The sequence below is a fragment of the Brachycentrus maculatus genome, unplaced genomic scaffold (assembly GCF_059751285.1).
Source record: "Brachycentrus maculatus isolate JH-2025_06_01 unplaced genomic scaffold, ASM5975128v1 h1tg000221l, whole genome shotgun sequence".
Taxonomy (NCBI): domain Eukaryota; kingdom Metazoa; phylum Arthropoda; class Insecta; order Trichoptera; family Brachycentridae; genus Brachycentrus; species Brachycentrus maculatus.
Window position 1 is genome coordinate 872,368 of NW_028280972.1, and position 13,927 is coordinate 886,294.

Sequence of the window (13,927 nt, forward strand, 5' to 3'; positions counted from 1 at the left end):
GTTAGAGTTGTTTCGTTTTATTAATTATCAGTGAGACAATAGATTTCAGGAGGAATACCTTAGTCACTATCCCATTGTTAATAATATGATTGATTTTTTTATTAATTTACTTTATTTAATAAAAAAATACACGTTCTATTATTATTTTTATCGATTGCAATTGATCACGTTCTTAAATTGACTAATTAATCATTCAAGCGATTGATTGTGAGAAATTCATTAAAAGCAAACAAACGACGTTCCATATACAATAAAATATTTTGATGACATGCGATTATTAATATTTGATGCCTAAGTTGATTTATTATTTAATACACGTAATATACGTCATAACACTATTACATAAAACAATAACATAATAGTAGTTGGTATCACTTTTTGAAGAAGTAAACAAGCTCTTGCGCAAAAATGAGTATGGGGTTCGTAAAATTATAACAAAACATCAGACGCCGCTGAGCGCGTTAACTTAATAATATAAAGTATGAGAAAAATGCAAATTAATCCTTTTATGAGAAACAAAATCTGGTTATTCTGGTTTCAAGTATGCTTCATTATTTAGCACAAAGTATGTAGAGAAGCTTCAGTGATCAGTGTTAATGACAGCTTAATGGTACACTTGAGATTGCATAATGAAAATCGTTCAAACCTAAAGTAGGTAATGTACATATAAGTACATGTACCCAAAATACATAGCAACCGCTAGGTGTAGTAATATCGCGGACACTGCGAACAGTGTTAATCTAATCACCGATTGCCACATATCAATTAATAAATGAAGCCACATTTCAAATACTGCAATTGTCGTTGACATTCTACGCAACAATGGATAACGAGTAGCTACTTAAAAATAATGCGGTAATTTGCTCGATAAAGGTTTTACAGGGCAAATACCACAGCGGTTTATGCACCATATCTTTATGAAATATCTTGCGAAGCCTATTCGGAGATTTACTATTACTATTTTTCGAAAAATGTTGTACAAGAATATGAAAATATACACCAACACTAGGACCAATGAACAAAATATTTATAAAATAATTATGTTAAAGGTTCATTTATAAATTTACTAGGAAATATGTGTGCATTTTATTTTAAAATACGGATAAAAAAATACACTAAAAATTCTACTTATAAAGACAAGAAATTTCACAATATCGATCCTAAAATAGAATTAAAAAAAAAAAAAACAAAATATGCAAATCAACTGGTAGAATTTGGTCAAACAAAAACCTCAAAAAACCACAACACTTTTGTGTACGTCGAAAATTTTCGTCCGGGAAATGAGTTAAATTTTATGTCGAATTCTTTGCGATGAATTTATCGTAACATATACAATAGAATTACCAGTATTATTCATACTCAGGGTTAATGAAATGTTTGCGTTAAAATATGGTAATCTCTCATTTAAAGTACAATTATTTATAACACTTGACAAATCATTTCATTCCACCAAATTCCTCAACAGCTTTCTACCGATATTGCTATACCCACACAACGTAGGTACTTCGCAAATACAAAAGGCAATTCTTTTTAATGTTAAGCAGAAAAATTGATTTTGATATATTTACTTACAAAACAAGATATTTTCTATTGTCGTAGGGCAATTCATTTCGGATTTACAACTCGCAGCTTCCGGCATATATAAGTATGCTCTGGCCAAAATGGTTTTTAGAAGCTTTTTTATGGGCATGTGACCTTAATCCGTCCTATAGAAACCGATTAAATATATATGATAAAATAAATTCTTAAGGATCGGATAAGGTTTTCGGATCTTGCATACAAATAACAGGGTCTCTGCTAAATAAAAGCTTTCTCAATTCTATATGGATGGCTATTGTAAACTCATATGTTCTGTGCCATGGGATTAATCATATTTCTAGGAATTTCAATTTTTTTATAACATGGTTGTCAATCATGGTTACAAAGGTCAATGTTGCTCGTGTGTAACTTAACCAGTCTGTGATACGTCATTCTTCTCCGTCTTACTGAGGGTTATGACCCTTGTCAAAGCAATGACTCTTCTCCAGGTATACCTTGACTGCGCTGCACGTAGCGCTCCAACCCCCGAGGTGCCTGCTGCTGCCTTAACTTGATCGGTTCATCGTGCGAGGGATCTTCCTCTCCCTCTCTTTCCCTCCAGGCTACCGATCACAACCAGTCGTTCCAGGCTATCCATATAGCCGCGCACAACGTATCCAAAGAACGGAAGAATCCGTAGTGAACAGACACTAACCAGAATCAAGCCATCCAAGTGTTACTTCTGACGAATGGACTCGTTGGTGCGTTTAGCTGTTCATGGAATTCGGAGCATGCGCCCCCAACACCGAATTTCGAAAGCGACAATATTTTTCCTTTCTGCTGCTTTTTATGGTTCATGTTTCAGCAGCATAGAGAAAAATGGAGTGGACCAAACTCCTGACAAGCGTGTAGTTGTTACTCACACCCCGTTCTTTCCAGATCACAAGCCAGATCAAAACCAGGCCACAAGCCCTGTTAATACCCAGTCCTCCATATTCTTCTTCATCTATGCTGAGATGTCAAAAAATCTGTTTGATACGCGATATAATGTACCTAATGACAACAGAGAACTCAACGTAAATAAACATTTGTCAATTACATATTTTTTGAGTAAGTAACAATATGATAATTGAATTGACCAAGAAAGCATAATTCTTTAGTACTAACATCGTTATGTACATTTATACACGATAATGGCCCATGGCAGTGTCCATCCTAAAGCGACATTCATGCCAGGAAACGAGAACCGAGAAGGGTTGAAGGTGAGAGTGCAAGGGGCGATCTCCCTACAAACCTAATATAGGAGTTGAATGAGAAATTGGGCACCGGGTGTTGCCATTCCAAGACCACGACACGAAACACCGAGCAAGGCAATAATAAATAATTCAAATGTGTACGCATTTATTATAATGTACTTACTATATGTGAATATTTATAACATTTTTTACAACACCGCGTATAAATATGTTGGTACAAACCACATAAATAATGCCCCAATATGTTTATATGATTACAAGTTCCGTAACAAAAACAAACGCAATAGCGAAATGAATACAAAAATGTCACCGATTTAAGTAGGTACGCTAAGATTTTTTTAAAATCACTTCTGACCTCTTACTTCTAGTGAGTTCTTTTTTATAAATTTTGAAACCTCTTTTATTATCAGGAAGTTAAAGTTACCGAATTCTTTTTGGTTAGTATTTATTTTTACCGAATAGAATTGAAGTTAAAAGTATTAAGAATTGACGTTGAAACATCCGTATGGAATCCTAGCCCAGGTTAACACAATTCAAAATATTTTTTAATGACATGAATAAATACAAAGTGGTTTCTCAAGGTCGAATAAGATTTATAGCTATTTAGTTATTATTGCAAATATGGTTTTATTTTTTTATCTAATAGTGAATGTGAATGTTAATTTATTTAATCAATTTAAATAATAATGACACATCATAATTTTTTGACATATGTTTTTCCCAGATAACACACCCTGTCATGTACACTGAGAAATAATTATCAACGCAAAAATTAATAAGAATTGTAATGATTACATATTTATTTAATAAAATATAGTACTTAAAGAAACAAATACAATACATGTAAAATAAAAGCAACGCTGTAAAAAAAAACCTCAACAAAATAACCAAATCACTGTACATGTAGGCAATTCTCATAGATTGGTTGTATTTTTTTTACGAAACTATATTTTTTCAGTGAAATTAATAACTTTCTATTATTTTTTTGCAAAGCATACATCTGAAGAGAATAGTACGTACATTTTTGCTGAGAATAAAGTAAATGGTGCACGGAAATTAGTTTCTACAAGCAAATAAAAACCTATCAGTAAAAATTAAACTGTTAGTTAATAATGGAGTCCTGGTTCCAACCTTAATCCATGAAGCATGGAGTTTGTACAAGAATACAATCTAAATGTGATCTCTCAGACGAAGGTGAGGTATAAAGACGTATGATAGATGTTTGAATGGTGATATTAGGAAATAATGCAAGGCTGAGAAAGGCATTAACGATAAAATTAAGGAAAGTGTTTTGAGATGGTTTGGGCATGTGAATCGATTGAGTGAAGAAAGAACAGTAAAAAAACGAGACGAATGTAATTGGAAATAGAAGTAGAGGAAGACCGAGAAACTTTACACGATCAAGAATTTCAAATACTTGAAAGTGGTCAGGAGTCGCTATAATCGGTGGGTAGGATGAGGAGATGTATGGATATGGAAGAGCCGAAGATTGCTTGCAAAGACCGATTGGTATGACGTTCTATTCTCTCTACCTACCCCCTCTGGAGATGCGGCTTGATGATTAGTTAGTTAAGTACGTATATATATTGGCTACACTGAAAATTTTTATTTTTATTTATTTTATGCCTTTACTCGATTTCATTAAGTTCTAGTCTAGTTTACTTCGAAAACTAAAAGTAAAGCTTAAAAATATTAATATGAATACGCACATGTATACAATAAATATAATGCGTATCAAGAAAAACTACGATATATTATAGGAAACTGAAACTTTTAAACAAAACAGCATAAATAAAAAACGTTTCTCCGCATAATTTGAATTAAAAATCAACGATTATTAGAAGTATGGATCAAAAACAGTTTTCCTTTTACATCAATCGTGCAATGGGAGTAATAACAAATATTATTAAAGGGAGAATTCTAAACGAGGAGGCCATATTGTAATGATCTTGATCTTTGACACGTTTCATGGAGCGCTTCAAATACCATCTTCGTGAGTAGCACGTTGTATACATCGCACAATAATTCACTCTATACACACGAACATTACTTCAAGTACAGCCAGGACAGCAAATAAGCCGCAAAAAGTTGCTCAGCCTTGGGTTCGTGTGAAGGAACAATCAAAGGCTTTTCTTATCTGCCCGATTCTAAACGATCATTACCATATTTCATGTAAGCGAAATTCCATCATCTATTTATGCTATTCGTGGATTCAATAATTAGTATTTTCTAATAATATCTAAAAACCCCGAGTGGATCAAACGCGGTAAAGTTTCTCTTCGTATTATGGAACACACTTTTAAAACCACTTTGAGAAATGTACGATGGATTCCTCGTCGTCGGATTACTCGCATATGGGATACTACTTTTAACAAAAGGTTTCTTTGATGGTGTAGTAAATGCGAATGGTAATAAAGTAGACGTACTCGTTTTAAAACTAGTCGTGAATAAGTTTTTAGGTGTTGTGTTTTCGTTAGTTTTTGGAACAAACCTTCGTATTAAATTTTGTTCTAGCTTTAAAGACGATGTGATCCCCGAATTTAAATTGAAAGAAGTGGTCGGTTTTTCTGAAAACGCTTTATGAAAGGTGGTTTTGTCTAACAACTTAAGGGGAGGCTTGTTACTTAATGGATTTAAGGCAATAATGTTCGCAGAATAGACGGGCAAACGAATCGCATTTCTAGAATAATCGGACACATTCGAAGTAAATGCGGATATTTTTGGACTAACAGTCGAAATAAAACTATTAGACGAATAACTCGATTGTCTGGTTGCGAATTGAGTATACGCGGGTTGAGTAGTTTCACTTTTACTTGTTGTCGTGTGGAACGTTCGTGTGACCGGAGGAACCCTCGTAGTCGCCGTTGTGGCGAGTATAGTATACTTGGAGGTGGTGGGATGCGTGCGACGAGTGGGAGGTACGTAGTCGTGGGAAGTTCCTCGAGTGGATGAAGAGACGGATTGTGTCGGGCGGTAGATGGATGCTGGTGGCGAAGATTCACTGGTCCTGGGAGTGGTGATCGGAAGAAGTTTGTCGATGTCGAACGCGGTCGGAGCGGGGACGGGGGCGGCGGCGCGAGAACCCGCAGACGGAGTCGTCAGGCTGAAGTTGGACGGTCCGCCGTCGGAGAAGTCGTCGGGCAGGCGCAGGTCCGCGCCGTCGCGCTCGGCGCAGCCCGCCACGTACTTCTTGACGTTGCGGCCCTGGCAGTGCGGGCGGTACACGGCCCAGGCGCTGAAGCCGTCGCCCGAGAGGCGCTCGTGCTCGGCGTGGATGGCGAGCGCGCAGCGCACGTCGTCCGCCAGCAGGTCGTCGCGCAGGCGCTCGCAGGGCAGGCCGCACGCGCCGCGCGGCCCGCACCAGTAGAGCTCGCTGATCTGGAACAGGCCGTGGTCGCGGCTGCCGTCCGCGTTCAGGCGGCCCTCGGCGGCCGTGTCCAGGCGCGACTCGTGGTAGGCCAGGCACACCCACGTGGCCGTGGCGGCCGGCGGCTGGCCCAGCAGCGCGCCCAGCTCGCGCGCCAGCCCGCAGCGCGTGAGCACGCGCGCGCGCGCGCCGCGCAGCGCCAGCAGCAGCGCCAGCAGCAGCACGCACACCGTGAGCGCGCGCATCTCTGCCCCGACGCGCCTCCCGCGCTCCCTTATACGGCGCCCGCCGACCGCGGTCACGTGCCGCCGCCGCCGGACAACTCGTTCGCGGGATATGCAAATCAGGCTTCGCTCTTCTCCGACAATGGCCATAATCCTACTCTATGATTACCTACTGGATGTTTGCGCGAATTCGCAATATTGTGTTTAAATAATAAATCGTGTCATTCGCAGTATGCAGCATTCGCGTACCAGTTAACTTTCCTAAAAGAATACCTGTACTATGTATAACTATAGATGGGATGAGTCAAATAAGAAATAATCGAGTTATTCGATCATTCGATGTTAAAATTAATTATTTGCCCAATACTAAACGTTATTATAAATTTAACGATAAAAGCTCTATATTTCAATTTAAAATTCCAACGACCTTTATTAAAGTCCATACGATCCAATAGTAGACTTTCGAATTACGTAGAAAGAATTTCCAACTATCCGATTTATCCCAATAATCGATTCTTAAGATTACTCAATTAATACAAGCCTTTATGAAGACCCAGTATATCATAAGTTAAAATATATACGTACGTAAAATAATACGAATGTATTTTGATCATCTGACAAGGAGGAAACATTCAACCGAACTTTTCTTAGTGTTCCCAAATTGTCAGTAACCCGATTAGATAAAATCCAGACCTAATTCAATACAAACCAACAATCTCATAGATGAATTGAATGTTACCAAGTAGTTTTGAAATGTTACTTCTCCAACATAAATTAATTAAAGCGATGTGGTACCTCAAGATCACTAGTAAAATTATTATCTATGTAATTATGTTAATTCAGAACAAAGAGTGGCTTTAGTAGTACGTATAGCACCTAATAGATGATGGCGTATGATGACTGAATGTGGTACTATGGAGTATTTATTGTAAGGAACCGCCTTAATGCGTATGTACGATTTTATTGTACCTCTCTGTTCACTGACATCTGTACCAAAAACCGTTCATGTAAAATCACAATAAGTGCGTAGGTAAGGAAAAAGATGAATGGATGAAATAACAGCAACTATTATAATGTTTGTCCATTGCCAGGAATACAATTTAAAGGTGTCAAGTGTTGGTCACTAATGATTAAGACTTTATTTGCTTTTCGTTACATTCAATCAGTGCCGAATTTAGATTAGGCTATGTGTATAGGATTGTGTATATGTATGTAATATGCAGGTGTGTATTTATGTTAGTTTACATATTTAACAAAGATCCACATATTAGAAATTTACAATTAAAATGCGTTATAAAGGATAAATTAACTTACCTACGCATGGGAATAGTTCCAATGCTCCCGATTTCAAGCATCCGTTATCCTGCGTTATGCCAAGGGTGGCATTTCGACAGAAGCAAGCTGTTTCGTCGTCTACAGATGGAGCCGGGAGCATGTCCTCGTACGCCCTGAACTCGTATGCCTTTATTCCTTTGTAGGTAGTTTCCCCGTGGAAGCGAGTGTTAGCAGACCTAATCAAAATAATATCAAATTGAAAATACCTCCGTTTTTTCGCATTCGTCTTTCGCTGTTTGAAGATTTAAATTTTCAAAAAGTGGGACTGAAAATGGTTTAGGAGTTCCAGCAAACATATCAACGGAAAAATTCATTATGGCCAAACAGCATGATCAATAGTTTCAAAACAAAACGCTTACGTTGAATGAATCGTCTTAAAAACAAGTCAATTAAATAACGCTCTGGTTTGTGATTAATCAAAATTATCAATACGCAAGTAAATACACAATTACAATTACGTAATATGTATATAAGATAATGATTTGTTTTGACATATTTACCTGCAAATGTCAGTGTTATATATTTGAATTATATCCTTTTTACTGATAAATGGGGGGTATATGCTAGCGTCAGTACCATTTATCATATTGCATATTGAATTATTCTTTTCAGTTTCAGGCCAAATATCTAATTTCGATTGGTTTTCCCATTTTGCTATCTTGCCAACTTCCTTGGGGTCTTTTTCTCCGGTGTAAACTTCATACAACCCGTCGTGAGAGTTATTTTTCTGTAATGAAAAATCATTTTAACGACGTCCATTTTTATGCACAATAGAATTAGATGTGTACAACATGTAATAATATATGTAGGTAGGTAAAAATATATGTATTCAACAACGATTTTAAAATAAAAATAAAACACTTAAATAAGACCACTAAGGAAGCATCCCGTAGCTATGTGAGTTGAGAGTTAAACAAACTAGTGATAAGAGAATAAATAACAAGCTTACGTGTGCAAACATGGAAAAGTATATTCCATCATCCTCAACCCTCATAGTCTGGGAATTTTTGGCAATTATTCTGCTGCATATTAACGCAGGTCCATTCGTACAGAGAGGAACGCCATCGAACAATAAATCTTTCACTCTAGTCTCGAGGAAAGGCGTCGTTGCATTAAACACTCGGAGGATATTAGAATTGATAGCTATCAGCAGTCCTGGGCTGTCCATTTCGGTCGATTGAATCACTGACTACGAACAAAAACACATTAAACGACAACTTGGCCACTCGGTTGGCCATCATAAACAATGGGGATATTGAAACAAGTCATGTTTGAGTGCAAAATAATATAAATTTATGGTTTCGGCATTCACATTGTGGTAAGACATGATTAAATTGTAAATGAAAACACTTGTTGTTTACCACTTGAGTATTGTATTTATTTTTAATTATCTTATATTTTTATTTATTACTATCTATGTTTCCTTTTACAAAACGTCCCGTTCGATAACCCCTCCCCCTTCTATTTATTACCCTTCCAACATATACCTGAATTTTTTTTTTGCTCGTTAGTATTACTGTTCACCTGTCGATGAAAGCAACACGATCTTTCGAAACTATTCGTTTAAAATAAATTTAAAACTGAAGTTATAAAAAACAAGTTTTTTCATTTAAAATTTAACTAATATACAAATTAAAATGTAAAGTATAGGATATGTACGCATCCCAGTCAACGCTTTTCAGCCACACTTAACCGAAAAATGATGACTAATTTTTGTACTTTATTATAAGTATCAGCTTTATTTAATTATTGTAGGTATATTTTAAAAGAATTATTTAAACATACATTAAGGGAAATATGCAACACGTTGATAATATCTTCGTCGTGGAGGGGATACGACGCCTCTGTGTTGAAATCATACAGTTGTCTTTGGTAATACGATAACATTCCATTTTTTCTAGTTATATTAAATTTCTCTCTTCGCTGACTAAAAACACAAAAAATGAATATGTTAAAACAAAAATTGTTACAACTCTTTGTTTAATTAACGTATTGATGTTGTCATTACTTTTAAAAAAATTGTACGTTCGCACAGCACATTAACATGTTTTTATTGTCATAGTTGGGATGCAATCTATGGGATAAACATACATACTTATATATAAATGTATATTTCGTGAAATTTATGGATTTTAAAAGAAGTGTCATGAATTTTTTTAAACTCTCAAAATATCTTCGCGGTAATTAAAAAAAAAAAACTTTTAACCCGGCACCAAAGCTTCCATGATCTAGAGAAGGTTTGCGATGATCTACTCCCAATCAGACAAAAATAATAAATGAGGAAGTTAGGAGCAGAACCAGAATAGCGGATATCATGGATCGCGTATCGAGACTCAAGTGGCAATGGGCAGGACATGTTGCAAGATAAGACCCCACAAGAAGGAACCCCAAAATTTTAAGATAGAGGTCTTGGGAGAATAAAACTCAATTTACGGTCCGATGATATAGCCGCTGTGGGGGCTAAAAATTTGCTGCAAACAGCAGCCCACCGAAAAAACGGAAGAATACGGAAGAGGCATATATCCAGCAGTGAAGGATAGAAGCCTAAAGAAGAACTCCCAAAAATAGAACTGAGGACTCCCTACACGACTTTCTTTAGACTTAGCGATCACTGTTATATGAGATTGATTAGAAGATATTGTAGAATTAAGGTGACGATATCAATTAAAATCACAATTCCATAATAATTACATTTGTATGGTGGTTATTTAGAGATCAAAATATAGACTAATTATTGAAGAATCAAAATGTAATTTTATGTGAGGAACTACTGTCTAGAGTCGCGGTAAAGTATTTATTATTTCAATGTGGATATAAGATGACCCCTCGTATATGCTCAGGTATATTAAGAGACGAAACATTTTTTTAAAGGGAATATGGAAGTCTGGTTACTACCGCCCATACATAACAATGTACTAGAATCAACAAGGAGTTGCTGGAATACTGCTGTAGGTACTTTTAATTTACGATATGTAATACTTACTTGTACACGTAAGGCCCAATTTCGTTTAAGATTGGCTTTCCTCCAGTAATTACATCATCCGGATTGGTGATATTCCAAATATAAACGCTAAACTTCATGGCAAATGGCAGCTTCTGCCACCGATCATATTGATCCGTTCCCGCGGCTAACTCCACGCTCTAAAATAGTGAGGTCATGCTATTACAACGATGGTACATTCATGACAAATGGCAAACTCATGGCAAATGGCAGCTTCTGCCACCGATCATACTGATCCGTTCCTGCAGCTAGCTCCACGCTCTATGTGGTCATGCTATTGAAGGTACACTCGTCATGCACAGACCTCGCTATGTCATTTGGGCATGAGTGCCTTTACTCGTACCTTCAATCCGACCATATTTAGGTAAGTACATAATTTAAACGTAATAACTATTTCTATCCAAAAATTCCAAAATGCTCGTATTTAAATAAAAAAATTCAAATAATTATGATATTAAGATGTGTCATGATAAAAGGATGATAGTGGAATTCTTCGTCATAATTATGATGCAGTAACTCAATAGATATCTGGTTTAATCGGCCATACCTAATATTACACGGGTAGTATCTCGTATTTATAATAAAACTAGAATGAGATATCACTAATCCCGATTGTCTATTAAAATTAGGACTGGGTACTGAAACCGAACCAAGAATGATTTATATGGACCCGCGTACATTTTTGCAGGCAATATTATATAATAATATTATAATATTATAATAATATTATATATTAGGGGTAAAAATATGTTGAATTTGAAAGATACCATTATACGGATAAGATTTCTATTTTTAGACGGTCAGGCTTGTTTATTTTGATTTATCAAATATGGACTTGTATTTTGTTTTATTTCAAAATACATAATCACATTACATGGTATGTATTCAAACGCCGTGAAAATTTTCTATTAGAAACTAAATACAACGAGCTAATAAAAATTATCTGACTATCATAAATGGAAAATATATAAGTAAATAAATCAACAAATCATTAAAAGTGTGGAAAAACATTTTATTTTCATAAATTAGAAAATATATATGTATATATAATGAAGTATTATTTTATATATTTTTATGCTGATTAGGTATTATATCCATATCATATAGATTAGGTAATATACCCATATCACGTAGAATTAGCATATATCGCTCACTTCTTTCAAGAACGTCATAAATCAAAAATCGTCAATTTTCAGTTGTACATGTTTTCAGAATGCCCAGAAAATGTACTATATCCCAGCAAAAGCGGCATATTTTTAACTTAATATTTACCCGCTACAGGGCAGAAAGTGTTGTTTTTGCATTTTGAAGAAATGGTATTGTTTAATTGTTTTTTCAAATATACTAAATATTTTTCAAATGGAGAAATAACCTTCAGCTTTTACCTAAAAAGATCTGTTGCACAGTAAAAAGTTCAAAAAGTGGCTTGATATTTATTTTTAATACATTGTATTATATTTTTAAACATTAAAAACGTTCTCCTGAAAAATCAGGTTTTTTGATTTATGACGTTCTTGAAAGGAGTGGGCGATATGTAAAAGAAAATATATCTTTAATAAAAATACATTTTCAGATTTATTTCGATAACTCGGTTTTAAATTCCATGTAAACAAGTTTAGGGAGAAAATCAGATCTCACTGTACAGTGAGTATTGTATCGTAGCATTGGAATGTCTAAAATATGATTAGGTATTATTTTTTGACATCTCATCAAAGATGAAGAAGAATATGGAAGTCTGGGCATTTACGGGGCTTACGACCGTCATAGGCTGGTTTGAGTGATCACTTTACACACGTGTAACATTCACCAATTCTACCCATTATTGACAACCACACTACTCAAATTCTTGGAAGTTCTATATATATGAACCAATTTAGAAACCTTGTTCATGAATCACTAAAACTTCACTAGAGACATCTATTGGTGAGATGTAAAGAAGCTTTTTATTAAGCAGAAACTCTTATATTAGTATGTGAGATCCGAATCCCGGATTATAATCACACACATGAGAAACGCCAGAAAATACCATTTTCATTTTTATTATTAAGCTTATAATTTGACCAGATAATTTATTTACAACATTTTGAGTGTGTCCAAATACTTGTTCACAAAATCTGGATTATCTCCAATTACAGGAGTTATTTTCATATTATTTTTTGACATCTCATCAAAGATGAAGAAGAATATGGAAGTCTGGGCATTTACAGCTTCTTTACATCTCACCAATAGATGTCTCTAGTGAAGTTTTAGTGATTCATGAACAAGGTTTCTAAATTGGTTCATATATATAGAACTTCCAAGAATTTGAGTAGTGTGGTTGTCAATAATGGGTAGAATTGGTGAATGTTACACGTGTGTAAAGTGATCACTCAAACCAGCCTATGACGGTCGTAAGCCCCGTAAATGCCCAGACTTCCATATTCTTCTTCATCTTTGATGAGATGTCAAAAAATAATATGAAAATAACTCCTGTAATTGGAGATAATCCAGATTTTGTGAACAAGTATTTGGACACACTCAAAATGTTATGATTAGGTATTTTTAAATAATATTGATATTAATATAGTTTTAAAAACGATTGGTCCTCTGAACTTGACCTGGTACATGGTATTATGGTATATATTTGTGGTGAAAAATCGTATGCACAGCAAGCGAATGCTTGTTTATTACGTATTGAAGAAAATAGAACTTTATATCCTAAACACTAAATACTATTTGTATTGTTCAATAACACACCTCTCCGATTTTATCGTCGACAAGCGGGGGGAAGACAGCCCAACCCAGTACCACCCCAAGCACAACGGCTACCAATCCAATAACCGCCAATGAAACACTTAACCACAACATATTTTTGTTTTTGAATTCACTATATTATATTACATAACTAACGACCTGCCTTTACTGCGCATAAACTCAGTCTACTTTAAATTATTGTCAGGTATGTGCGGGAGCGATACCGATAATAAAGTAATATGCCAACTAATAACATATTATCAAAATATGGGTGATAAAAAATAAAAACAATATCTGCGCTGGAAAGTGGAAAGGTTAAAGTACTTATGGTAACACTTCAAGCTAGAACGATTACAATTAACATTTTTTTATAAATATATAAAAAGTAATATGGGTAATTATTGGTAATTATACAATAGTTGAAAAAATGGCGTTTTGAATTATGTACTTTGATGTTTTTTCGTTGGTTTATTAAATATATGTACATATATAC

General features: G+C 35.3%; 2 protein-coding genes across 2 annotated transcripts in view; both read right to left on the reverse strand.

Moving 5' to 3' along the window:
* Snmp2 (Sensory neuron membrane protein 2) overlaps positions 1-13,663 on the reverse strand; it is a 28,247-nt gene extending 14,584 nt beyond the window's left edge. Inside the window, exons 1-6 of the mRNA XM_088264227.1 lie at positions 13,438-13,663; positions 10,684-10,841; positions 9,486-9,627; positions 8,650-8,889; positions 8,201-8,427; positions 7,680-7,876 (exon numbers count right to left, since the gene is read on the reverse strand). Of these exons, the coding sequence (XP_088120353.1) occupies positions 7,680-7,876; positions 8,201-8,427; positions 8,650-8,889; positions 9,486-9,627; positions 10,684-10,841; positions 13,438-13,548 (1,075 nt within the window). The 5' untranslated portion in view covers positions 13,549-13,663. The remainder of the gene's footprint in view (positions 1-7,679; positions 7,877-8,200; positions 8,428-8,649; positions 8,890-9,485; positions 9,628-10,683; positions 10,842-13,437) is intronic.
* Positions 3,553-6,611, reverse strand: LOC148306884 (uncharacterized). Its single transcript, XM_088264226.1, has one exon. It carries the CDS (start codon positions 6,513-6,515, stop codon positions 5,004-5,006), a length of 1,512 nt encoding a protein of 503 aa, XP_088120352.1. The 5' UTR covers positions 6,516-6,611; the 3' UTR covers positions 3,553-5,003.
* Positions 13,664-13,927: the final 264 nt, after the last annotated feature.